The 27113-nt window shown below is 35.8% G+C and overlaps 1 protein-coding gene across 1 annotated transcript in view; it reads right to left on the reverse strand.

The window, feature by feature from the left end:
• Nucleotides 1-26889, reverse strand: part of DCDC1 (doublecortin domain containing 1) — a 438943-nt gene extending 412054 nt beyond the window's left edge. Inside the window, exons 1-4 of the mRNA XM_040258929.1 lie at nt 26585-26889; nt 9021-9290; nt 7674-7827; nt 7046-7208 (exon numbers count right to left, since the gene is read on the reverse strand). Of these exons, the coding sequence (XP_040114863.1) occupies nt 7046-7208; nt 7674-7827; nt 9021-9290; nt 26585-26736 (739 nt within the window). The 5' untranslated portion in view covers nt 26737-26889. The remainder of the gene's footprint in view (nt 1-7045; nt 7209-7673; nt 7828-9020; nt 9291-26584) is intronic.
• Nucleotides 26890-27113: the final 224 nt, after the last annotated feature.

Below are 27113 nucleotides of genomic sequence, written 5' to 3' on the forward strand. Positions count from 1 at the left end.
ACTTGCAATGTTAAATCCATAAGCTTATTAAAAATCTTTTTAAAAAAATTAATTCTCTTGTAGTTGGGCAATAAACTTGAAAATACATTAATGCTCTGGCTGTCTTGAAAGTATAGATAATGACCTTAAATATGAACAAGCACATCATTTCATGGGTGCAAGATGATGAGTTTATAAAATATAAATGCTCTGACAGTAAGAAAACATACTGCTATATTCAATTATATCATCTGCTCAAAATACAATTGCTTCTATGTTTGGTAAATAGATTAAATCCAGGTCACATTCCTGTGTTCAACTGGGTTTCTAGTCACTCCCTTTTCTCTAAATACTTGAGTTCTTTGTTTCTGCATGTTCTTAAGTGTCATCATTTATTGCTATAGGCGTGATGGCTATACTTAACTAATAATGACAGTGGTTGTCATTAGATTTTAACTCAGTAACACGAGTCTGACATATCATTTGAAGTATGTCTTCAATTTAAATTTGATTAAAATTACAAACATCCCATCTATTGTGCCAATCAAAATGTTGTCACCCTTTCCCTGAACTTTTCTATGAACTTTCTTGAAATAAGTTGTGGCAGCTTAAAGTTAAGGCTAGCCTTGGGTCATAAACATATTTTAAAACACAACTTTCAGAATAGAGCAGAGCAAGGCCACTTGGGGCTCCTTTCATAAAAGGACTTGATTTTGACTTACACCTCAGAAAAATTCTCAAGGTAAATAGTAGAATACAGTGAGAGTTCAAAGGCTCTAACTCAGATTTCCATATCATGCTGTAACACAAGTGCTTGCTCGTGATTTTAACTTGGTTGTAAATATTTTAAGATCCTGGACTTAGCAAGCACCTGTAGTAGTAAAATCAGGTACTTGTGCCAGTCTATATGATAAGCTGGTGGAAATGAGTTGAACAAGAGATGGAGCAAAAGAGGGAAAACAAACAAAGAGCAGATGGAAAAACAATGTTTTAGACACCTATTATATAAGCACAGCAGACTTTTATACACATTCTTGTATTTACTTCTCATAATTACCTTGTGAGATGTTTATTATTGATTCAGTTTATATATAATAGATGAGGAAACTGGGGGTTAGAGAGGTTAAGCCACTTACCCAGGTTCACAGAGTAGTTTGCTTCCCTGGCAGTGATGGTAAAGCGGAGCCAAATGACTGCTGTTGCTATTTTTCTACACCCAGGCAACTATTCTGGGGAGGTAAGAGTGGGCACAAGGTTCTAATAACTAGCCTTGGGATCTTAACAGCACTTGGAGTCCTAGTTACACTTATGAAATGCTATTCTCAGTGTTCTATTTAGATGAGGGATTTGAGGGATTTATAGACATTTAATTTCCAAATAATTTTTCTTTTTAGAAAAATAAGACAATATCCAATAATCCTTTAAGATATTTTTACCTCGATATACAAGTAAGAACACTGAAGTGCAGATCAGTCTGCCCAAGGTCATATAAGAGGGACGAGAATCTTGCAAGATCATCTGATTTCAAATCTAGTGCTCTTCCCACTAAATGATAATGCATTTCTTATGTCTCTCCTAACAGATGTCTCAAAGCTTCAAAAACAAATGCTTTAGAAGGCAAAATCCTGAAAGAGTACCTATAGGATATATAAATGAATTCTCAGGTAAAGTAGCAAGCAGGGTAGATAGACAACCGCCTAAAAGATTTGATTTCAAGGTTACTGGAAATGTTTGGCTCAGGTTTTAAAATACCTCCTTTTGTTTCCATGACATTATTTGTTTTTATGATACCACCCTTCTTATTTTCTTTATAGCACTTCACACCGTCACCAAATAAGTTACCTAGTTCTGTATATGTTTACGTCTGTTGCTTCTTCTACCTTATCAGAACCTAAGCTCCATGAGACCTGTCTTGTTCACACCATATCCTGGCATATTGTAGGGACTCAATAAATACTTCTTGAGGAAATGATTGAATGAATGAATGGTCTCTCTTTAACTACTCTTCTGCCCCCTTAAACAGAACCATAATTTTTTTTTTAATTACTTCTCACACACTGTCTCAGCTCTCATCAGGCAGGTATTCTCTCTGTCCACTTTTACCCATGTAGCAAACAGCTCCAGGTGATAAAGACAGTATTTATAACTCTTCTGAGTTAATATCCTCATGAGAATTAAATTTTATCAAATTTCTTTGCAGACAAAAAAGGCTGTATTCAAAACCCTTAATGTCAGATGTGATTCCATAGTAGAAATTTTAGAATTAAAAAATGTTAATACATTGTATATATCAAATATTATGTAATATGCCCAGCAAGGTCTACAGTAGCAGCCCATAATCAAACATATTAATTATTTTTTCATCAAAACAGTTGATTATTTATACCAAATAAGGTTGTGCTATCAAATAAGTTATGAAAAAATTGTTTGGTCATCTGCAATTCTGTATTTTAGAATGGCTTATAAGAGACTGGATTTGTAGCATTAACTCAGGGGTTGTACAGAGGAAGAATAATATACTTAAAGCACATGGTGAGTGTATGGCTTGCAGGAAGTATTCAAATTATCAGGACGGTTACAGGTTCACAGGCATCTTCATTAAACAAGTATAGCTTCTGTGTGAATATATGCAATATATACAATTCAACAACTCATGATATGTCAATAATTCAGTGTTTCTCAATGATTTGATATTTTGACAGTGTGAGATGCTACCGTATGTGTGCTCTAAATTTTTCCATTGGCTAAGAAATTTTTTGTGGGGTTGGAGGGCGCATCTCTTGCAATGATCTTCAGACCCACATCTAATTACATAGTAAGGTCACTGTACACACTTAATTAAACGTTTAAAATATTTGGAATAGGGAAAAAACATAACATACATGCCTATAGTTTTATCCTCCCTTGCAGAAACAGATAAAAGAATAATGCGCTATCTCAGAAGAGAGTTCTTTTTCTCTACATAATATCATGTTCCTACTTTTGGTATATGCAGCCAAGTGAGAGAGAAGATGGACTGACAATCTTGCCTAATGCACATACTATTCAAAGTGATAATAGAGAATTTGGGAACACCCATCCTAAGTCCCGCTGCAGCTTCCCAAGTTAAGTAGTGGTCACCCTGTGGGTGAGCATCACAGAGCCCAATATTAGCTTTAGCAGGACTAATGCAGCCACTGGTGTAGACTGTAGCACTGTCTTGAGATCCAGCAGCAAGAAAAGCAAGGTATGATGTGGGTAGTAAGTCACTTCTTGAAACTTGTGCTTTTAACACAACCATTTAAAAAGCAACAAACTCAGGAGACATATAATGGAACAGAATATAATGCATGAATCCAGGTTCATTAAACTAATGCATTTTTTGAGAAACAAAATGTGACAGAACATTTCATTATTGATGCACATATGAGAAAAAGTGTTATGCTGCTATTTAGAATGTGTCTTGTATGTCGTGGAATTGAAATATTTCCAAATCATCAATAATTAAAATGATGAGAATCCATCATTTCACTGACATTTATTTCTACATGAAAAGATGGCCTATTTTAAATGTGCTCACACATATTCTTGTCAATCACAAGCTGTCACAGCAAATTATCTCATTTTGTAGATCACATGGCAGTTAGCAGAAATCTCTAGGTTTAAATTTAGATCTTAGGTGTAGTATCAAGAATACTCTTCATGGATTTTTTTCTGTGACTACATCTTCACAATAAAGCATATAAAAGATGTGAAATTCTATTCATAATACTCAGTTTCATTTCTGGTTAACAAAACTCAGGACTGAAATGAATCACTGTAAATGATAACTCTGAAAGCCAAAGAATAAAATAGTATATATAGAAAAGAATGGAAATACAGAAGTAAAAAAAAAATTAAACAATCTCAGAACTCTATACAGTGAAACTTGGACCTACTGAAAACTTTAAAAATGTCCTTTGAAATAATTCATTAACTATATCTTCATAGTTTTAGAGAAATCATTAATAAATTTCAGAATCTTGAAATCACAGAATTACAAGACCTAATAAGACAGTTGATCTTCATCAATAATCTTCATAAAAATTCTTTCTGCTTTTCCCTTCATACAATCAATCTTTCTGTTTATGCATTCAACTTCAAATGTAAGAATTATTCTAATATTGCATTTCAACAGGGAATGTTTCATGTCAGTCTTGACCCTGGCTTGACCTCTGTATGAAAGCTTTGTGTTTGGAGGTATGTGATGAATAGCTCTCTGGCTTTCTATTAAATCCAGTGCCACTGGTTGTCAACAGTGATGCTCAAAAGGGGTGGTAAAGTATTTAAAAAATCAGAGATGTTCTGCAGGTCTACCTTAGTAAATCTGGAAATAGTTCTAAGGCAATTATCACTATCTATACTACTTTTCCAAAGAATAAGAATACAGTGAAGTATGGAAATACAATTGCCAAAATATCCCTAGGTTTATTTGGCTTTCCTGTGCCAGAAATAGAGTAAATTTTCATTTGGAGGACTAACGGATTTGGTTTAATTTTTTTTCTTTAAAATTAGAGATGAAAGAATAATGACAACAAAGAAATCAGATTATGAGTCCCCTTTTTTATTATCTGTCTCTGATCTGGCCTAGGACTGGCACATAGTAGACTTTGAATCGATGTTTGCTGAATGAATGAAAAATAGCATATTAAAATAATGACCATTTACTGACTGTAATAGTTGTTTGTTCATTGTACATAAAATATTCATGCTCATCTACAAAGATGCAACAGTAACACCAAATTCTGCCAGGTGTTTCCCCTTATTTACCTTTAGAAAGTAGAATTTTCCAACTTCTGAGAATGCCTCCTTACTCTAAATTTATCTACCACTTTCAAAGCTATTCTTCCATGTTTTATTTTTATGGTCAATTCATGACAAGTTGGCATATTATTGATAATCTATAACATTCATGCAAGAGAGCTCATTTTAACCTAATTTGAAAATGTACACGTGAATGTATAGGTGAGAATATGTAGTTGATATATATATATGTGAAATTTCCCCCACCCCTCTCAAGTTATATACACATATATGATAAATTACATATATATAATAAATTATTTCTGTTTATGTTCTTGTTCTGAAAGAAACCAATATCAGGCTTTAGGCTTACAGGCTTATCTGTGAGCTTAACTTACATGAGTAGCTTTTTTCCCATTATACTTAAGTCTTTTTAATGGACATGTGATACGCTAGTCTGTGTCCAAGCTCACCTACAATTTCTTTTCTCAAAAGACAAGGCACATCTGCCACCTGCTCTACTCCGTGTCCCAGCAACAACTGTCGAGCAGCATAAAGATTGATTATCAGTCAAAAACCATTGCACAACACCAGATTTTGGTGGGTTAAGCTTGCTGATCCAGCAAGAGATGGTGTGAAATTTTCAGGAGTGTGTGCCAACATTTTGGTGCTAAAAGAACAGCAGTGCATGTCACAGTGAAACACAGCCAAAGATGTACAGACAAAGCAGAGAAGTTTTTTTGTTCTAGACTTGGTTTTAAAAGGATAAAAGAGAAAACAAAAAGTAGGAGGAAATTAGTTTGTACATTTAAAAATCATCCACCAAGCTTTGTCATATGTGTAACATTGTCATTTTAGGCATTCATGTCCAGATCTTTTAAGAAGCTTAGCTATAATTTTTATATATCTCTTCTAAAATACCATAATCATAAGAAAGGCAAGTATTTCTTATTAATAAAAATAACCAAGGATCTTAAAGAAGTATTCATTACATATATATCCAAATATAAAAGTCACAGAAACATTTACCCACAAAGACTCATGCTTCTATACAAAGAGATGATTCATGAATACAAAATAAAGGCAGCCATATTTTAAAGTAAAAACAAAATTTGAAAAATATCTGGGTCTACACTACTGCATAGCTTATTTTTACTGAGTACTGCAGCAACAAGTTTCTTTACAAGGACCAAATTACCTTGAACTTTTTATTGAATTCAAGAAATTATTTCTTGATGATCAAGTATTCTTAAAGAGATAGAAATTCTAGTATCGTTTTATATAATAACATTAATAGAGGAAGAATTTTCATCACTTCCTCTGTAATGAACTCCAGAATTACTTTTCTTCTATTTATGCAATGACTGCCTAGACTTGCCTTTGGTTCACTGGCTTTATAGCAATTGCAGAAAAATAATACTTCTAATAAGGTAGAAAAAGCAGAGGGGAATATAGCAGTTAGATACACTGAATTGGTATGGCAAAGTTCTTATGTCATTTAAATGTGATTAGCATACATAGCACTTGATAACAGGCCCTGGGTATGACATACCTGGATAGTGGCATTTTTATTTCTCTCTTAAAACATTTTCTTTCTCACTAAAGAAAGAATTTTTTTTTTTTTTTTAGAAAATCTCCACATTTCTGAAATGTTAGAAACAATGGACTTTCTTTTTCTACCAAGAGACCTTTGCTACAAAAGTATATCTATACATATCACATTCTAAATATATAATTTATATTATTATAAAACATATATATGTTACATATATACATAAAGTATATAAAAGACACACTATGGCATTTATCTTATAAAAATTTTGTTAGGAAAATCACATGTATATAAGAATTATGTTCATTACTGGTCACATTTACAAAATTACGTTAATACCATCTGAAAAAAGATCAAGAGTATAAATGAATAAATGATACTTGAAACTTTGATCTATTTTCTGAGAGAATAAGTCTAACGAATTATGTCTGTTGAGTGTCACAGAAACTAAACAGTAAATTCAATAATCTCTGATTTAATTTATTATATTTTCACCATTTAACCTCCTGCAGGCTCCCTAATGTCTATTCAGATCTATATTAAATTAAGCACCAATGCTAATGAAGGGCAATAAACGTGGCTGTCAGTGGATTTTTCTTTCATTAAGCACATTATCCTCTTACTGAGCTGTAAATGCGTAAACATTAGTTTTGTTAAACCATGCAAAAAAGACAGGATGAAAATCATTTTTTAATTGCGCCCCTTAAGCAATTTACTGTGTGTGGAAATACAAGTTTTTTTTCTCATTTTTACCTTTAAGTTTTTTGAATGGATCTAAAAAGGGCTCTCCCGTTGAAACATAAACGTCTGCTTCACGGGGTATGTCTTCAGGTTCGAGGGCTTCAGTGCCGTCTGCCAAGAACACTCGTCGTGCGGCCATGTTCAGATTCAGCTTTTCTGTGCACTCCTCCAGCAACTAATAAAAAACAAGAGGTAAGGGAAAGCGACTGAGGACAAGGAAAGTAACACATTTCCACTAAGCAAAAAGGTGCAGTGATCAAAACAGAAACTCACTGAGCCACTTGCCAAGTTAAGTAACTCAGAAACTCCACCAATAAGGGTATTTTGTAGCAGTTAAAAATATACAAGTAGGTTAATCGCAACACAGAATAGTTGATTCTCAAATTCTAGTCCTTGAATGTTCCATCATTCTAATAAGGCTATAAGATACAGTCATTGTACTTGTTTAATTAGATATACTACTTATTTAGTGATAAAAAATGAATGGAATGCCTGTGAAATCTACGTATATACATATAAGCTACCTAGAGATTCAGATAACTACAAAGAAAATTTTAAACAATGTCATCTTTCTCACTTTCTATATATAAAGAGAATAAGGGAAGAAATAAAGCACTGAAAACTCTTGGATACTAGTTACCAAGGTAATGGTTGGTGCAGTAACTTTGGCAAAGACTGCTCTAGATCCATTTTGGTAAGCTGTTACTCTAATCAGTCTGGGTTGAAGTTTGTGTCTTTGAGACAATTTGTGCCAATTCTGGTCCCACTTAAATTTTGAAGAGAACTCTGCAACTCTAAAGAAAAAAAAAAACGACAATCGGTGCATGTCAATTAGTAAAAATTTTTATGTACATATTATCCCAGATATTTTCAACACATAATATAAGCACTAGTGGTTGTTCCTAAGTAGTCCTCAAAAAATTTTTTTTATAGAATAAGATTGTCTATATATACTTAAATATTTTAAAAAATTTAACACGTGATAAGTTTGCCAAAACTGTTCATGTAAAACATGTATCTCAGAATAAATCATTTTATTTATAAAACATTACAACATTCACTTTAAAATATTATATATGCTATACTCTAATAGAAAACAGAAAATAGCATATGGTCTTAACATCATGAAATAGAAAACAGCTAAGAATTTCCCTTTTCATGTTTATTAAAGTTCTTTGATTTCTTTTTAAAAGATTTGAAATTCAAATACATCATACTAAAGTTTTTATTCTGAAGTCACTTTTATTGCTTTCATTTCAAATTGCTTGGGGGCAGTAAGAGAAGATTTCTAAGTTTGCTTTCAGTCAAAACTAGTTTCAATCCTTATTTTTTTCTCAGCAAAAGTACATGGTAAATGACTAACATGTTCTACTTTTACCTGAGTTCTCTAACTTTTCCTGTTAATTCCTAATGCCACATTTGCATAGTAAACATTTTAAAGTAAAAACGTGAGGTAAATTAAAACCACAGTATATCCACCTATTTGAATATATGAAAATGATGTGAATATAGATATCTTAGTTTGAATTTTATTTTTATCAACATTTTCTTCTATCTATAAACTCTTAGGTTAACAGATTATAAGAATCTTGATGTGAAAATATATACACAAAATGCTGTTATAAGTTCATTTCAATTTGATTTTATTTCAAATACTGTTTAAATATCAAAAGTATGCATTTCTATTTTTAAGCAAATATCTGGTAAACCAAGATATTCATGGTCTTAGCCTAATTCTGCTTAAACTATTCCTTTCAGAGTTAATATTATCCAGGCTCACATATATCTCATTTTTTTTCCACAAATATAATTAGCAACCTTCTACTCAGGTGCTTTCAAAGAAAAAAGGAAACAAAAGCAGAAACAAAACCCCTAGAGATGTGTTACATTTTAATGTTTGAAATAGTCAACTGAATCATTATAAATTCTGCTCAAAGGAAAAGGTTTCAACAGTCAGGTAAAAAGAACAGAGAACCACTTTGATTACCTCAGTTGACCCACTGGAGCACTGACAGGTCTGTTTCTCTTGGATGCTGATATAAAACAAGAATTGTTTTTACTGTTTGATTTGTAGCTATCTGGGTCTGATATTTCATCATGGCTATGATCTGATGCTGTTTGATGTGTGGAGCAATCTTGAAGTCCTGACCCTTCTGATACTGCCGCTGAATGCAAAAGTCTGTTGGGGCCAAACTGAGGCTGCAAATAATCTTCAGTAGTTTTAATAACTGCTTTTGCCTGGGATGACATAAACTCCCTGAAAGAAACAATGTGAGAAAGAATACAGTGAATTGATGTGTAATCACTTGTTAACAACTAACACATAATAACTAGTTGTGTGCTATGTGCAAGACAAAACACTACACGCTTAGCCAGTATTTTGCTTAACCTTTACTATATCCCTGGAAAGTGAGTGACATTTTTATCCCGACTTTACAGATTAAAAAAGTTGTGTCTCAGAGAGGCTAATTAACTTGCCCATGCTCACATAATCTGTAGTTGTAGCTCACATAATCTAGGAAAGAACTTGAACTTGAGATGTCCTAAAATAAAACACACATTCATAAACATTATACTTAACTATTTAAACTAAAGAAGAAAAAGTGTGTAATGCTTGAATCAGTGTTGAGTAACATTTTAAAATTCTTCCATTCATTCATTAAACACTAGCACTCTGTTAAATATTAAGAAATTATAAAAATTAAAGAGATGTGGCTCCTACTCTCAAGAGAACTTGCAAACTATCCCCTAATAAAGAGAGAATATATGTTAAATAAACTGCTTAGAACTCTGAGTGTGTATTAACTTTAAGTGCAGAAAGAATTCCTTGAAGGCAAACTTTTGTGGGTTGGAGTAAAGTTGGTAAACACTTTACAGCAGACCTGGGCATAGATGACTAACTCATCCTGGTTTGCTCAGGACTGTCCTGGCTTTGGCATTTTAGCCACACATTTTGAAAACTCCCTTAGTCTCAGTCAAATTAGGATAGTCAGTTACCCTACCTGGTATTTAAGCTTTAGAGACTTCTCTTTAACAATTAGGAGCAAAGACAATTAAACTAGCTTACTGCTGATTCACTCAGATTTTATGATTGTCTTCTTAGGAGTTTAGAATTGACTTTTGTGGAAGACATAAAAATACAGCTATGTTTTCCCTCTGAAAGATCTTCTTAGAGTAGACACCAACATTCCCTTGGGTGAACCTGTTTTGACCACATTCTTTAAGGCTTCAGGTCATCAGGATGACAGAACTGAACATCTTTCCCCTTTTTCTTAGATCACAGGCCCCAATATTTAGACCAGACACAACCCACCCTCATCCACAGCACCACTGACTATTGCATCAGAGACAGCAACAGAATAGAAAGTAAGTATATAACCTACTCTCTTGTGGTTTCTTAATTTAGGTTTCATTTTTGACCGATTTAGCTTACTTTTTAAGTAAATTTGATCAATATTGCACTTATTTCAGCTGACTAAATCAGATCAGATATGCTATTGCTTTATGCTTTTAATGCACAATTTTTGAATGACTGGAGAAGGCAATGGCAACCCACTCCAGTACTCTTGCCTGGAGAATCCCAGAGACGGCGGAGCTTGGTGGGCTGCCATCTATGGGGTCGCACAGAGTCGGACACGACTGACGCGACTTAGCAGCAGCAGCAGCAGCAGCAGCAGAGCTCATCAACTTATTTCCAAGTTGCTATAATTCTGAAATACAGTTTAGGCCTGGGATGGGGAGGGGCGGTGGTCAACATATTATACTCACTCCTTACCAAGTTCTTCCCATACTTAACTTCATTTTGTTTACCATCTCGGCAAACAAAAGTAATCTTGAAATGTAGTCTCTAGCATTACATTTGGGTCTTAGGTAGGGCCAAATATTTGTAGTTCATCAAGTATTTAGCTGAACTAAATACTTGAACAGAGGACCACCTGACCTGGGATGACATGTAAATCTATGCAAATAACAAGTCTGAAAGATGGAAAATGTAGAGTTACTGGTATGATAAAATGAAACAAATATATTTGAGAATATTGAGCTGTATAGATAGAAGATCAGGCATAGAGGATGTTAGCTTTCATGTATCACTGTAATTGAGGTAATTTTTATACATTCTTTCCAATTTGCTAGTTCCTCAATAGTCCTTATACATAATATAACCCCCCATCCACACAATTATAAAATAATGTATGCTTAGTGTGGAAAGCTTAGCATGAACAGTTCCTCCTCCAAATTTTTCTCATCCACAAGTTTTATTATAGCCACAATTATTTCTTCTGGCCTGTCTTCTTTATGTCCACAAATGTGTAAAATAGTTGATTGCATGCTCAGTTGCTCAGTAGTGTCTGACTCTTTGTGACTCCATGGACTGTAGCCTGCCAGGCTTCCCTGTCCATGGAATTTTCCCAGCAAGAATACTTGAGTAGGTTGCCACTTCCTACTCCAGGGAATCGTCCTGACCCAAGGATCAAACCCATATCTCCTGCATTGGCAGGCAGATTCTTTACCATGGAGCCACCTGGGAAGCCCAAAATGGTTGATTATTTCCTCTAAACGAATGAAAGGTAGTCATGTGCCAGAGGATAAGCATGTGGATGAGAGTCGATACAGTGGGCCCATGGAGTGCAAACACTGGGATCTGGGCAGTTGTATTTTATTATTGTCCCTATTGTTTTCATCACATTTCTATTCCAATCTGCCCTGGACTGAGCATAGCACTGTAGCCTTCTCTACACCCTGAGGGTCCACCCAGGTTTATAACTGTGGCAAACAGCATCCTGAATGGATCACTGGACTTCAGCTCTGGCAGAGGTGGGACCACCCTACAGACTACCTGAGTTACTCAGATATTGATGGCAGTGAAGAGTGGGGGCATGAGACAGTAGTCATGTCACAGAGGCTATGTTTCTGCAGCAACAGCAACAGGACTGCAGTCACCCAGCTCTTCATCCTGGGGGAAGAGCAGTAAATAGCCAGGGGGAAAGATCTGCAGGTCTCAAATACAGTTCTCAGTGTCCATACACAGTTACTTGGAAAGGAAATTCTCATGTAAGGAAAGAAAAAGGATTCTCTACTTAAATGCAGAAAGAGGTGTCTTTCTTTTTTAATGAATGCATTCTGTTTACTGTCAAATATTTTTGTAAGTATACCAGTGATTTTATGTAATAACCCATTATCCCACCACCACAGTGCAAAGGGTTGTTATTTTTTCCATATTCCAAAGCTTCAACCACATCAAATTTTTAATATAATACTTTGCCTTTTTTACTTAACACTGTTTTGCAACTATTTTTCAGATTGCTATATGAGCAATATAATGGAATGTAATATTTTGTCAGGTATATATTGCTTTGTTTAACTGAGTTGTTTACAGGTCATCTACTATTTTTGTCTACTATGTGTAAAGAATTCACCTGTAATTCAGGAGACTCAGGAGACTTGTATTCAGTCCCTGGGTTGGGAAGATCCCCTGGAGGAGGAAGTGGCAACCCACTCCAGTATTCTTGCCTGGAGAATCCCATGGACAGAGGTATCTGGTGGGCTACAGTCCATGGGGTAGCAAAGAGTCGGACACGACTGAAGTAACTTGAGCATGCACGCACATATCTTCCCTCCCGTTCTGGTAACAGCATTTGTATCCTTTTGGGAAACTATCCATCCCTATTCCTCCTAAATCTACATGATTCTGGAAGGTTTAGGACAATAAAGTATATGAGTTACTTGGTGGTGGTTTAGTTGCTAAGTCATGTACCACTGTTGTGGCCCTCTGGACTGTAGCCTGCCAGGCTCCTCTGTCCATGAGATTCTTCAAGCAAGAATACTGGAGTGGGTTACCATGCCCTTCTCCAGGGGATCTTCCTGATTCAGGGATCGAACCAGCATCTCTTATGTCTCCTGCATTGGCAGGCAGGTTCTTTATCACTAGCGCCATCTGGGAAGCCCCTCTTATTGCCTAACCTATGTCTATCCTCCTCCTCCTCATTCTTCATGACTTCTGCTAATATCCTTTACATGTCTCATTTCTATACCATATGACTTTCTACAGACTCTGTATGATACATTCAATTCCCCCAAAAGTTTAATTTCATCACTACCCCTGTTGGGTAGAAATCTCAAGCTGGGCAACTTCATAAGCCACTGGAAAACCTGTAGATGAGAAAGGGCCCATCAGTGGCACCAGAACTAGGACAGCAGGATAATAAGGTACACAGGAGATTAGAGTAAGATGGGTATCAGGTGCCTCCCAAAAGAGGAAAACATAATCGGCAGGGATTTACATGGCCTGTACTGAGTGAGAAGAGCAGGGACACTATCAAGTTGAATGACTGAAAAAGTACTCACTAAAATGTATCACACAATTTAAATTACTAGAGTAATGAAAGGCTAGAGTCCATGGGACTGCAAAGAGTTGGATACGACTGAGTGGCTGAGCACATATTATCCTCCAGACAATGCAAGAACCTTAGAATGTAACACATCCATTTACTGCTGCTTCCTCAGGCTGGTCATCAATAATTTTTAATTCCGTTTTTCATGGATAGGTGCATCTATCTTTCACGGCTCCTGCTTTTATGTAGAGAACTGAACTTCAAAATTCTGCCTGCTTGAGTTTGAGGCTTTGCATCCTGTACTGTGATCCTTATGAATTATTACATAATTTTTTATTATAATTTCTATGAAGATCTACATCTTGTTATTTTTTTAAGATACACGTTCTGATAAGATCTACACTTGTTAGCTATCTTTTATAAAATTTGATAAATTGTATCACAGTTTTCTTGGACTTTCTTTTTTCCCAACTAGAAAATTCCCACTAGGAATTCCATTTGGATTTTTAAACTAGTTATATTATGAAATGAAAAAATAACCTTTATCCAAAAAAAAGAAAAGATAACCTTTATCAAAAATAATAACCTCATTTTTGTCTTAATTTACTATAGAGGCTTCCTACCACATTCTGGAACATAGGTTCATTTGATAACCAGATCTTCTTTTTGAGCTTTCTGTGTCAGGATTATTATCTTGTCCTAAGTCTATGATATGTCTCTACTGTGAATCTTTCATTATATCTGTAGGTAATTCATATATACACATATTTCAAGAAGCTTTTTCTTCAATAAGACTTCTATGCCACCTCCCTGAATAAAAATGTACTTTCTTCCTATACATGTGCCCTGGTAGGTTTGATAGCTGGAATCACTAAATCTCATTTATCCTTTCCTACCATCTAAAATGCTAGACTTCAATTTCTGTCAAGTATTCCAATTCATCATTGTATTATTTACTCTTTCATCAGTGGTAAAAATAATTTTTACCTCTGATACAGAGCATTTTTTCCAGCCTGAATTCTAAAATCTACTATATTAGATTGACACAAGAATATCAATCATACTACTTAAGAATACACCTTCTTAAGAACTACCTCTGTATCTATCTTTATACCTATCTATCTGTCTATATTAGTTTTCTACTTCTATGCAACAAATGGCTTAAAACAACACCTATTTATCATAGCACAGCTTCTTTCCATGCATCAGAAGTCTGGGCAAAGCTTAGCAGGAACCTGTGCTCAGAATGTCATAGGCTGAAACGAAGGTGTCAGCTAGGGCTGCAGTCTTATCTGATGCTCAGGATCTTCTTCCAAACTCATTCAGGTTTTGCCAGAATTCAGCTCCCTACAGCTAAAAAAACCTCACAGTTAACTATCATCTTTTTTGAAGCCAGAGGAACTCATCTTTCTTTTCTGTCTCTGATCTCTAAACTCTCATTTAAGAGTGAAAGTGAAGTCACTCAGTCGTGTCCAACTCTTTTCGACCCAGTGGACTGTAGCCCACCAGGCTCCTCCATCCATGGGATTCTCCAGGCGAAAATATTGGAGTGGGTTGCCATTTCCTTCTCCAGGGGATCTTCCCGGCCCAGGGATCGAACCAAGGTCTCCCGCATTGCAGGCAGGCGGTTTAACCCCTGAGCCACCAGGGAACCCAATTTAAGAGTAGATCTGATTAAGTTAGGCCCACTCAGGATAATCTCCCATTTGATTAACTCAAAGACAATATTATATACCCTAACTACCTCTGAAAAAAATCTTTGCCATATAATGTAACATATTCGTAGGAGTGACATTCTGTCATAGTCACAATCCTAACCACACTCAAGAGGAGGGAATTACAGCAGGCATATTTACCAGTGGGTGGGAATCTTGGGGACCCATATTAAATTCCTGTGTAACACACTAGCTATACAATTATGCAGTTTTGATTACTTAATTTTTACACCAAGTTTAGATCCAGATATTTTCTTTTCCAGAAGATTAAAATGCAACTATTTAAGATTAAATTTTGTCATCATTAAAAACTGAGATTATTTTAAAGAATTTACCACTGTTTCTGATGGCAAATCCAAAGAGGAACTTAAGAAAGTGCTCTGAGAAGTGGCACTGTCATTAGAATAAATTACTACTTCCTAAAGTAGACATTTTCTGTTTTCTAGTTGGAGGCTTCCCATGGACAGAGGAGCCTGGCGGGCTATAGTCCATGGGGTCGCAAAGAGTCAGACACGACTGAGCGACTAATACTAAAGAAGACATTTTAAATGGGGGAGGTATTCATTTGGATGAGAATATCCTGGTATTTTATTTTATGTACGTGTGTGCTCAGTCATGACTGACTCTGCGATCCATGGACTGTAGCCTGGCAGGCTCCTCTGTCCATGGGATTTTCCAGGCAAAAATACTGGAGTGGGTTGGCATACCCTCCCCTCCAGGGGATCTTCCTGTCCCAGGATGGAACCCTCCTCTCTTGTGTCTCCTGCATTGGCAGGCAGATTCTTTACCACTGAGCCACCAGGGAATCCCAATATCCTGGTATGTTTCCATTAACATCGACTACATCATTTCTGAGTTAGTTTAACGTCAGTTTTAGCAATTTGAATAATTCTGTAGAAATTTGGTCATAATAAATAAATAAATGTGGTTTTATAAGTCTGCACGCGTGCTTAGTCACTCAGTCATGTCCCACTCTTTGTGATCCCATGGACTGTAGCCTGCCAGGCTCCTCAGTCCATGATATTTTCCAGGCAAGAATACTGGAGTGGGTTGTCATTTTCTACTCCAGATGATCCTGCTGACCCAGGGATCGAACCCAAGTGTTCCGCAGCTCCTTCATTGGCAGGCGGATTCTTAACCAATGAACTACCTGGGAAGCCTTTGTAAGTCTATATGTATGCAAAGTATGTAAATATTTAAGAATGCTATGTTTGCTTATAGTAAGATTAGTAAAAAGTCAAAATTTAACAGTATGGATAAAAACTATTGGTTAAAAGCTTTAGGTTATTGAATCTTTTAAACAATTTCTACATATGATATAATAGATATGATAAATCACAGAACTACAAAGCTGGTAGGCACATTAATAGATTAACTAAGCTTTCATTCTTTTCTGAAACAGTATAATACTATACATAAAGGCTTTCTATTACAGTCAAAAAGATCATTAGGGACGGATCTTAAAACACTGTGGAATTGACAACCCTCTTAATGTCTCAGTGAAAGTTGCTCAGTTGTGTCCAACTCTTTGCGACCCCATGGACTATACATATACAGTCCATGGAATTCTCCAGGACAGAATGCTGGAGTGGGTAGCCATTCCCTTCTCCAGGGATCTTCCTAACCAGGGCTCGAACCCAGGTCTCCCACATTGCAGGCTGATTCTTTACCAGCTGAACCACAAATATTTAATTATGCTTTACTCTCTGTGGTTCCATTAAATTTAATTTACAACTTTTGTTTCACAAAGCAACAACTAAGTAAAGATGTGAGGTCTAAAAGTACAACAAAATATGCCCAGGGAGGAGTCGAGAAAAAGCAGATAAATAGACCAGGTAACACTTAATGGTAGGATTCTAATTTTGGCAAGAGCAATCTTCCTTCTCATTTCCTCTATTTTAATAGCATCAGTGAATCTTAGTGGGTTTTTTTTTATAGCAACTTGAAGAAAATTTCTAATAAAGTCATGCTTGCTGCTGTTGTTGTTTAGTTGCTAAGCCATGTCTGACTCTTTTGCAACCTGCCTGGCTCCTCTGTCCATGGGATTTCCCAGATAAGAATACTAGAGTAGGTTGCCATTTCTTCTCCAGGGGATCCTCCCAACCCAGGGATCTAACCCGTGTCTCCTGCTTGGCAGGCGGGTTCCTTACCATCTGAGCCATCGGGGAAGCCCACTGCTCCCCTGTAATATCCCTACAATATCCCTCAGCTATGACTGCAGCACATTGCCTTCCATAGTTCTTACACGTATGCCTTTTTGCCAGTGGTATTCACTCAGCTGCTCTATACTCAGTATTGTATATCTTTCAGTTAGTATTTTTAAAAATATTTATTTATCTGGCTGCACTGGGTCTTGGTTGCAGCACATGGGATCTTTGATGTTCATTGCAACATGTGGTGTCTTTAGTTGTAGCATCTGAACTCTTAGTTGTAGTACATGCGATCTAGTTCTCTGACCAGGAATCAAACTCAGGCCCTCTGAATTGGGAACGTGGAGTCTTAGCCACTGGACCACCAGGGAAGTTCCTCAATCAGAAAGTATTTAATAAATATTAATTGAACTCAGTGTTTACATTTTCTAAAACCCCTTCCATAATAACAATAATTGTCTAGTGGAAAAGAGAAATGTCATACACATAGTCATGCACATAAATTTACAATAACTGACTGATTAGTACTGTGAAGGAAAAGTCTTGGTTATTAAGATGAAGAAGTTCAGGGGTTAGGATATAGAGGAAAATCTCAACAAATCTGTACAAGCTGATAGGACATATGTGAGGGATTAACCCCAAAAGATCCTAGTTATTCCTTATTTCAAATCATTCTGTCAGGTCCTGTGCAAGAATTGATATACTTTTTGCATACTGATATCTTTACTTTATGATTTATTATGTGATTTCAGATGATTTCATATCCCATTCTGCAAGGGTAAGAACCTTGTTTTATCTCTTTACTGCCACTGGAACTCAACTAATGATTGATATGCAAGAATTATTCTTTGATAATTATGACATCATGAAAAAATGTATCACACAAGTTCCATTGATAAGAAACATATACAATTTAAAAAGTAAAATATAATAAAACCAAAAGTCAAAACTGTCATGTAACACTGATTATCTAAGGGTCCTTTCTCCATTTTTCCTTCGATGAAAAGCCTGTTATGTTTGAATAGTCACCCTCTTTATATGTCCATGGAAGGCATCCCCTGATAGCTGCAGTGAGTAAATATTCAATGATCTGTCACCAGTGATGCTAATTCCATTTCCCTTGCATGATGGGTTACTTAAGCAGCCTGTGATCCAATTTTGGCCAATGAGAAATGAGGAGAAGCGTTCTGGAGAAAGGTTTTTGCACTAATAAAAAAGAGATATAAATAATCAAATACCTATCCTCTTTAGTCAGAAATTGTCTAGTGAGCATCTAGTGAGCATATGATGAGCCTTCCCAGTAAGAGGATTCAAACCCAAGGATCTAGCCAATATTGTGAGGATGATGCAGGGAAAGATATAAAGGGTCAGGTTCTTTGATACTCCTGCTGAAGCACTGAACAAACCCTAGAATTGGCCCTGTTTCTGAAGTTCCTGTTACATGAGAAAGTGACTGTCCAGTTTTAAAGTCACTTTCAGCTGAATTTCCCATTATTCTGCTAATAGTAGCCTAACTTATACAATGAACTTTCTAATCACATTTGCTTCACTTTTAGCTTTATTCAAAATATTTACTGATTTTGAATGTTTTATGATGGGCTAAAATATAAACTAATATGGTATTCTCTTTAAAATGTAACTTTTATTTTATCAAGAACACTTCACCAGAAATTTCAGCATAAGCATAAAATGACATGGAGGTTTTCCCCTGATTTTGAAACACAAAGCGTCCTTGGTGAGTTTAGATTTCTATGGCAGAAATCTGCATGTGGCTATTAATTCTATTCATAAGTAGGAAGTGTGGCTACTTTGACAGATCATGGCTCAATAACAAGCATGCAGGTCTAAGTTATCACACAGTTTGGATGTGAATTCAACAGCAGGATAATGACAGTTGCTAAGGATTTGTGCTTGCTGTCGCTTCATACCAGTGTTGCCTGTCAAAATGTCTCTTTTTCTTATACAGAAGCCATAGAATTTTTATGGATAGCAATTACTTGCAATGTACAATGAAGTACATCAAATCTAACAACCACTCTTTAGCCCCTCATTATTTGGTAGTCTCTTTGTTAAATGTAGTCAACCATTTTCATCTAAATTATTTATTTATACTGTATATTTGACAAGCATATATTTCTCGCTTTATATTCCTATGGCATTTAAACCTTCCTGAAGAGTTATGGGTTTCTTTTCCCTTAATATTGTCATTTGTAAAACTTGTCTTTATCCTATTATCATTTTAACCATAATTAAACTCTCTAATTAGAATAAATACAAATAAGAAAATATAAACATAAAGGAAAATGACCTTACGTACATTTAATAAGAAATCATCAACTTAAAATACTGGATGCAACAGATAAAAGAAATAACCCCACATATGTTTGGTGCACGGAAACTTGTACAAAATTTGGAGTACACAAAACACAAAGATTTCATTACTTGTCATTCTACCTATCTCCTAGTTGAAGAAACAAATAACCTCTAAAGACATAAACATCTTTCTATAATTACTAGGTAAAATATAATTTAAACATCATGGAAAATGAATAATAGAAGTGGCAATAATAAATGTGAATAATTTTCACCAAATTTTATTGTGCATACCAGAAGAAAATATAATTCTAGTTTGACCTAGAAATATTGGTAAAGATACCTTGATTGCAGAGCAATTTTCAATTATTTTATAACACAGTAAGCCCAATTTTTATTTTTAGCTCAATTACTGAATAATAACTAATGTATTATGTTCAAATTACATGTATATCCTAAAGGAGATATTCAATGTTTGTTACATTGAACTTTCTTGCTTTTGTAGAAGGAAATGTAAAAAAGAAAAACAATTTATACAATTTGTAAAGGACTCATCTGAGTACAGGATCAGGGCATAAGTTATCCCACTCAAAGGAAAAAATGAATATTAGTTCTAAGAATAAAAATAAAGTACATCTTAAATCTAAAACTGGGGGAAATTATAGAAATATAAGGATTTTCCAGAGGAAATGCAAATTTTTAAAAAGAAATGATATAGTCTTTAAACATTTTTAAAGTATAGCTCAGTCAGTAAAGAATCTGCCTGCAATGCAGGAGACCTGGGTTTGATTCCTAGGTTGGGAAGATCCCCTGGAGAAGGAAATGGCAACCCACTCCAGTATTCTTGCCAGGAGAATCCCATGGACAGAGGAGCCTGGTAGGTTACAGTCTATGAGGTCTCAAGAGTCGGACACGACTTAGCGACTAAACCACCACCACCACCAATATATTAATGTTTGAATCTGCAGAATTTTTTTTTAAGACTTTAAGGAAAAATCTGACAAAAGTTTTTAATTAGGAAAAGTGTAATTTGTTGGGCAATGGAGGTTGAAAACAGTGGAGGTGTTGCCTTGCTGGTGCCTTGCTGTCCCTAGAAAAGGTGACATAACCAAATACTTATATTTCAAAAAGAGCCTAAGACTCATTCCAATTCAAAATAGCCAAGATAACTAAAATGACATTAAAAAGTGAGTGATGAGATTAAGCACTATTAGTCTCCTCGAAAGCAAGATCTGTCTGTGAATCAGCAACCAGATAATCTATAATAAGAAGTTGTTGGCAATTCACTTATAAAACTATTTAAGTCCTAATATAATATACTAACAATAATTTGTCCTCTGGGGAACTAGAAGAGTTGATATTACACTCAGCTGCAAGCAGGATTAAAAAAAAAACAACACTACAACATTCTGTTATAAAAATCATGAAATTACATTCTCAGATGAGCATCAGCTAAAAATTACTAAAATATATGTGGGATAGAAAGAGATATTAATTGTGTAGGCCATTCTGTTAGTTTTGTGATATACAATTTTGGGACTTCCCTGGCAGTCCAGTTTTTAAGACTTCACTTTCCAATGTGGGAGGTGCAGGTTAAATCCTTGGTTGGGGAGTTAAGATCCCACAAGCCTCACAGCCAAAACAGCAAGACATAAAACAGAAGCAATTCCATAAACTAATTCAATGAAGACTTTAAAAATGGTCTACATAAAAAAATCTTTTCAAAAATGCAATTTTAATTTGGAAATTGTCCACTTTTAGCATTCAGAGACACCTTCCACAAATAAAGCAGAACTGCCCCTAGATACCTATTACCAATAAATAATTGATTCTGCTTCATGCTTCAAAGGTTGATACCCTGTACCAGCTCACCTGGGACTGCATCAGACTACAGCTGGGTAGGAAAAGTTCCCTATCATTTGCTTTCCTTGAAGTAACCACAAGAATGAAGGTAGACTTCTCCAGTCATCTGACCTTTTGGGGCCAAGTCATAAAATGGGAGGATCAGTCCTTCTTGGGCATGATATATTTAACTCACACTATTGATGATTAGTTTTCTTTTGGGGGGAAAGGCTCCTGACACAGCAGTTTTTCCTTTGTCACAAACAAATGTAACATAGAGTGACAGAGGCAAACCATTGTAAGAACACAAGAAAGAGAGAAAAGAAGGATAAGGTAAATGTAATAAAAAGTAAACTAATACCACAGATAATAACATGAGAATAATGTGATTCATCACTGCACGGTTACAAAGAATGGATTTAATGTGGGCAGATATTGTAAAAACGTACAATGTGTTAAATAGTGAAGAAAAGCACAGTCTCTGTTATATAAGTAAAGGAACAACAAATTGACTATACTTTAATAATTATTTCTCATAAAAGATCAAAAAGATGGTGGAATAAAGGTGGCAAGGCAAAAAGGTTGAGACAAGCGAAATTTTTTTTTAATTTTTATTTTTACTTTATTTTGCTTTACAATACTGTATTGGTTTTGCCATACATTGACATGAATCAGCCACAGGTGTACATGAGTTCCCAATCCTGAACCCCCCTCTCCACTCCCACCCCATGTCATCTCTCTGGATCATCCCCATGCACCAGCCCCAAGCATCCTGTATCATGTATCGAACATAGACTGGCAATTCGTTTCTTACCTGATAGTATACACGTTTCAATGCCATTCTCCCAAATCATCCCACCCTCTCCCTCTCCCAGAGAGTCTAAAAGTCTGTTCTATACATCTGTGTCTCTTTTGCTGTCTCGCATAGAGGGTTATCATTATCATCTTTTTAAACTCCATATATATGTGTTAGTATACTGTATTGGTGTTTTTCTTTCTGGCTTACTTCACTCTGTATAATCGGTTCCAGTTTCATCCATCTCAGCAGAACTGATTCAAATGTATTCTTTTTAATGGCTGAGTAATACTCCATTGTGTATATGTACCACAGCTTTCTTATCCATTCATCTGCTGATGGACATCTAGGTTGTTTCCATGTCCGGGCTATTATAAACAGTGTTGCAATGAACATTGGAGTACACGGGTCTCTTTCAATTCTGGTTTCCTCGGTGTGTATGCCCAGCAGTGGGATTGCTGGGTCATAAGGCAGTTCTATTTGCAATTTTTTAAGGAATCTCCACACTGTTCTCCATAGTGGCTGTACTAGTTTGCATTCCCACCAACAGTGTAGGAGGGTTCCCTTTTATCCACACCCTCTCCAGCATTTATTGCTTGCAGACTTTTGGATCGCTGCCATTCTGACTGGTATGAAATGGTACCTCATTGTGGTTTTGATTCGCATTTCTCTGATAATGAGTGATGTTGAGCATCTTTTCATGTATTTGTTAGCCATCCATATGTCTTCTTTGGAGAAATGTCTATTTAGTTCTTTGGCCCATTTTTTGATAGGGTCATTTATTTTTCTGGACTTGAGCTGCATAAGTTGCTTGTATATTTTTGAGATTAGTTGTTTGTCAGTTGCTTCATTTGCTATTATTTTCTCCCATTAAGAAGGCTGTCTTTTCACTTTGCTTATAGTTTCCTTTGTTGTGCAGAAGCTTTTAATTTTAATTAGATCCCATTTGTTTATTTTTGCTTTTATTTCCAGTATTCTGGGAGGTGGATCATAGAGGATCCTGCTGTGATTTATGTCGGAGAGTGTTTTGCCTATGTTCTCCTCTAGGAGTTTTATAGTTTCTGGTCTTACGTTTAGATTTTTAATCCATTTTGAGTTTATTTTTGTGTATGGTGTTAGAAAGTGATCTAGTTTCATTCTTTTACAAGTGGTTGACCAGTTTTCCCAGCACCACTTGTTAAAGAGATTATCTTTACTTCATTGTATATTCTTGCCTCCTTTGTCGAAGATAAGGTGTCCATAGGTGTGTGGATTTATCTCTGGGCTTTCTATTTTGTTCCATTGATCTATATTTCTGTCTTTGTGCCAGTACCATACTGTCTTGATGACTGTGGCTTTGTAGTAGAGCCTGAAGTCAGGCAGGTAGATTCCTCCAGTTCCATTCTTCTTTCTCAAGATTGCTTTGGCTATTCGAGGTTTTTTGTATTTCCATACAAATTGTGAAATTATTTGTTCTAGCTCTGTGAAAAATACCGCTGGTAGCTTGATAGGGATTACATTGAATCTGTAGATTGCTTTGGGTTCAGTTTAGTTCAGTCACTCAGTCGTGTCCGACTCTTTGCGACCCCATGAATCACAGCATGCCAGGCCTCCCTGTTCATCACCATCTCCCGGAGTTCACTCAGACTCACGTCCATCGAGTCCATGATGCCATCCAGCCATCTCATCCTCTGTCGTCCCCTTCTCCTCCTGCCCCCAATCCCTCCCAGTATCAGAGTCTTTTCCAGTGAGTCAACTCTTCACATGAGGTGGCCAAAGTACTGGAGTTTCAGCTTTAGCATCGTTCCTTCCAAAGAAATCCCAGCGTTGATCTCCTTCAGAATGGACTCGTTGGATCTCCTTGTAGTCCAAGGGACTCTCAAGAGTCTTCTCCAACACCACAGTTCAAAAGCATCAATTCTTCGGCCCTCAGCCTTCTTCACAGTCCAACTCTCACATCCATACCTGACCACAGGAAAAACCATAGCTTTGGGTAGTAACTCATTTTCACTATATTGATTCTTCCGATCCATGAACATGGTATATTTCTCCATCTATTAGTGTCCTCTTTGATTTCTTTCATCAGTGTTTTATAATTTTCTATATATAGGTCTTTAGACTCTTTAGGTAGGTATATTCCTAAGTATTTTATTCTTTTCGTTGCAATGGTGAATGGAATTGTTTCCTTAATTTCTTTTTCTACTTTCTCATTATTAGTGTATAGGAATGCAAGGGATTTCTGTGTGTTGATTTTATATCCTGCAACTTTACTATATTCATTGATTAAGCTCTAGTAATGAGACAAGAGAAATTTTAACCTCAATCAGGGGGGAAACGTCTTTACTCATAGAGAAAATTGCCTCTTTCTGATAATCATATTACTGCCAATGGATCTTAGATTGCCATTAGCCTTTATGAACTTGACCCTTCAGGTTGAAATTGATCATTTTCTTTTTCATAAAAGTAAAGGGCCTCTGGGCATTGTCTTTGACTTTCTATTCAATTGTCAAGAAGAGGGTTACTTCTAGGTATATCATATTCAAAGTTGATGGTAGCAGACAACGGTGTCAGAAAAGAAGTTAGGATCCAGACAAAGAAATAGAAGTACAATGAAACAAACTATTTTAAAAAGGTGGTAGGAAAAGTGTCATATGAAAAACAAAGACTGACATATCAAAATAAAAAGGGCAAATAAAACAAAAGTTAGAGACTCAGACAAAGAATAGAAAGAAACTGAATAAATAAAATTATAAGCTCTATAAAAGATATCACAAAAGACAGAATAAAAAGTAAACCTATTACTCTTTTGGAAAGGGAACTTGGTAAAAATAAATTCTAAAGGCAATTTTTAAATGTACAAACATATTAGCATTGGCAATTGTATAAAGGACTACTTAAAAATCCTATTTAGAAATTTTTTTTCCGTTGTCTTATTGGGAGGAACACTATTGTGAGAAACCTATGTCTCTACAATATAACCACTGGGTAATGATTTCCTAAAAATTATCTAGCCATGTAGCTAGTACACTGTGTCAGTGACCTCATACATTGCTAACATGTACTCATAACTTAGAGAAATAAGGCAAAACAAAGGTTAGCTGAAAATCTATATTTCACTTTCACCTAAAAACTTAGTGACAAATTAAAAAGAAAATCAAATTCTTCAAAGATATAAATAGGAGATATCATATCTAAGGAGATTAACACAATCCCTAATTTAAGAATACAGTCAATAGTTTTATAATCTACATTTCCTTTTAAACATAAAAACTATGGCATCACATTTAGTCAGACAACAGTTTATCAATACCTGACAGATACATTTTTGTTCTTTCACTTTCTTTTTTATTTTTTTAATATTTATTTATTTGGCTGCACCAGGTCTTATTTTTGGTGGGACCTTCTTTTTCTAAGTTGCAGCAAGTGGGATCGAGTTCCCCGACCAGGGATTGAACTCAAGCCCCTTGCACTGGGAGCATGGAGTCTTAGCCACTGGACTACCAGGAAGGTCTCTGTTTTTTCACTTTCTAATTGAGAAAAAAAACACAGGAAAAATATCTCTGTCTCCTCTGCTTTATATTTTTGAGAAGTATGGTAGAGTATTGTAGTTAAGAGTTTTATCTGTGCAGTTAGAGCTATCTGGGTTCAAACTTTACCTTCTCTACTTAACCCTAGTGGCTCAGACTCTAAAGAATCTGCCTGCAATGAGGGAGACCTGGGTCCAATCCCTGGATCAGGCTGCAAAGAATCAGACAGGACTGAGCAACGAACACACTTTCTTTACCTACCAGCTGTGTGATATTACTTAACCTCTCTAGGTAGGTCTTTGTTTCCTCATATATAAAATGGAGATGACTAAAATACTGTCTGCCTTATATTCCTCTCAAAGTTGTTTTGAGAACTAAATAAATATAACACAGGTTAAGCACTTAGCATAGTGACTGCTACTGTGTCACTTCAGTCATGTCCAACTGTGTGTGACCCCATAGATGGCAGCCCACCAGGCTCCCCCGTCCCTGGGATTCTCCAGGAAGAGTACTGGAGCGGGTTGCCATTGCCTTCTCTGAGCATGGTGATTGGCAAATAGCAAATACCGCCCACCTTGCCATTACTGTTATCATCGCCATCCCACCTGTCCAAGTCAGGCTCTAGGAATAATTTATGTTTATTGCAACATCTATCTTTTTCATTCCCATAAAATAGAAAAAAACAAACAAACAAACAAATGGAAGGGTTCTAACCTAGGCAACAATCTTGGCAGCACATCACATCTTCAATTTTTTATCAATACAGTCTTTACTATATACAGAGAATTTACATGAAAGAGCTAATCTTTGAAAGCACTTTTATCCCCATCAGAATTGTTTCAGCTGCTGAAATAATAATAATAAGTAATAAAAAAAGTTTAAGTTGCTGCTTCTTACCTTGGTAAGCCATTTGAAATATATTTGTAAGTTGACTGAATGGTATCCCCATTGAAGGTGTCTTCTGGATTGCTTTGCTGTGGTATGTCTGTGACTTTAGTCAAGGATGATAAAGGAGACTGAGAAAGTACCGCTTTGTGGTCTTCTGTCATTTTCAGCTCAAACTGAGGAAGAATGTTATTTAATGTAAAATGTAAAATCCTCCTGGATTATCAGTTGAGGCTGGGCATTAATCACAATTTATTTCCCATTATGTAGTGGTTGCTAAATGTGAAATCTCATTAGAAATGAGCAGAGATGAGAGCCTAAAGGAAGACAAAAACATGAATCTAAGTCTTTGATAAGTGCAATACTATTGAAGAAAAAATGATAATTTTTTGCAAAGTATTTTAATTTTGCTATTTGCTAAAACATTGCTAGAGGAACCAGAGATCAAATTGCCAACATCATCAAAAAAACAAGAGCGTTCACATCTATTTCTGTTTTATTGACTATGTCAAAGCCTTTGACTGTGGGGATCACAATAAAC

Source organism: Oryx dammah, unplaced genomic scaffold (assembly GCF_014754425.2).
Source record: "Oryx dammah isolate SB20612 unplaced genomic scaffold, SCBI_Odam_1.1 HiC_scaffold_17, whole genome shotgun sequence".
Taxonomy (NCBI): domain Eukaryota; kingdom Metazoa; phylum Chordata; class Mammalia; order Artiodactyla; family Bovidae; genus Oryx; species Oryx dammah.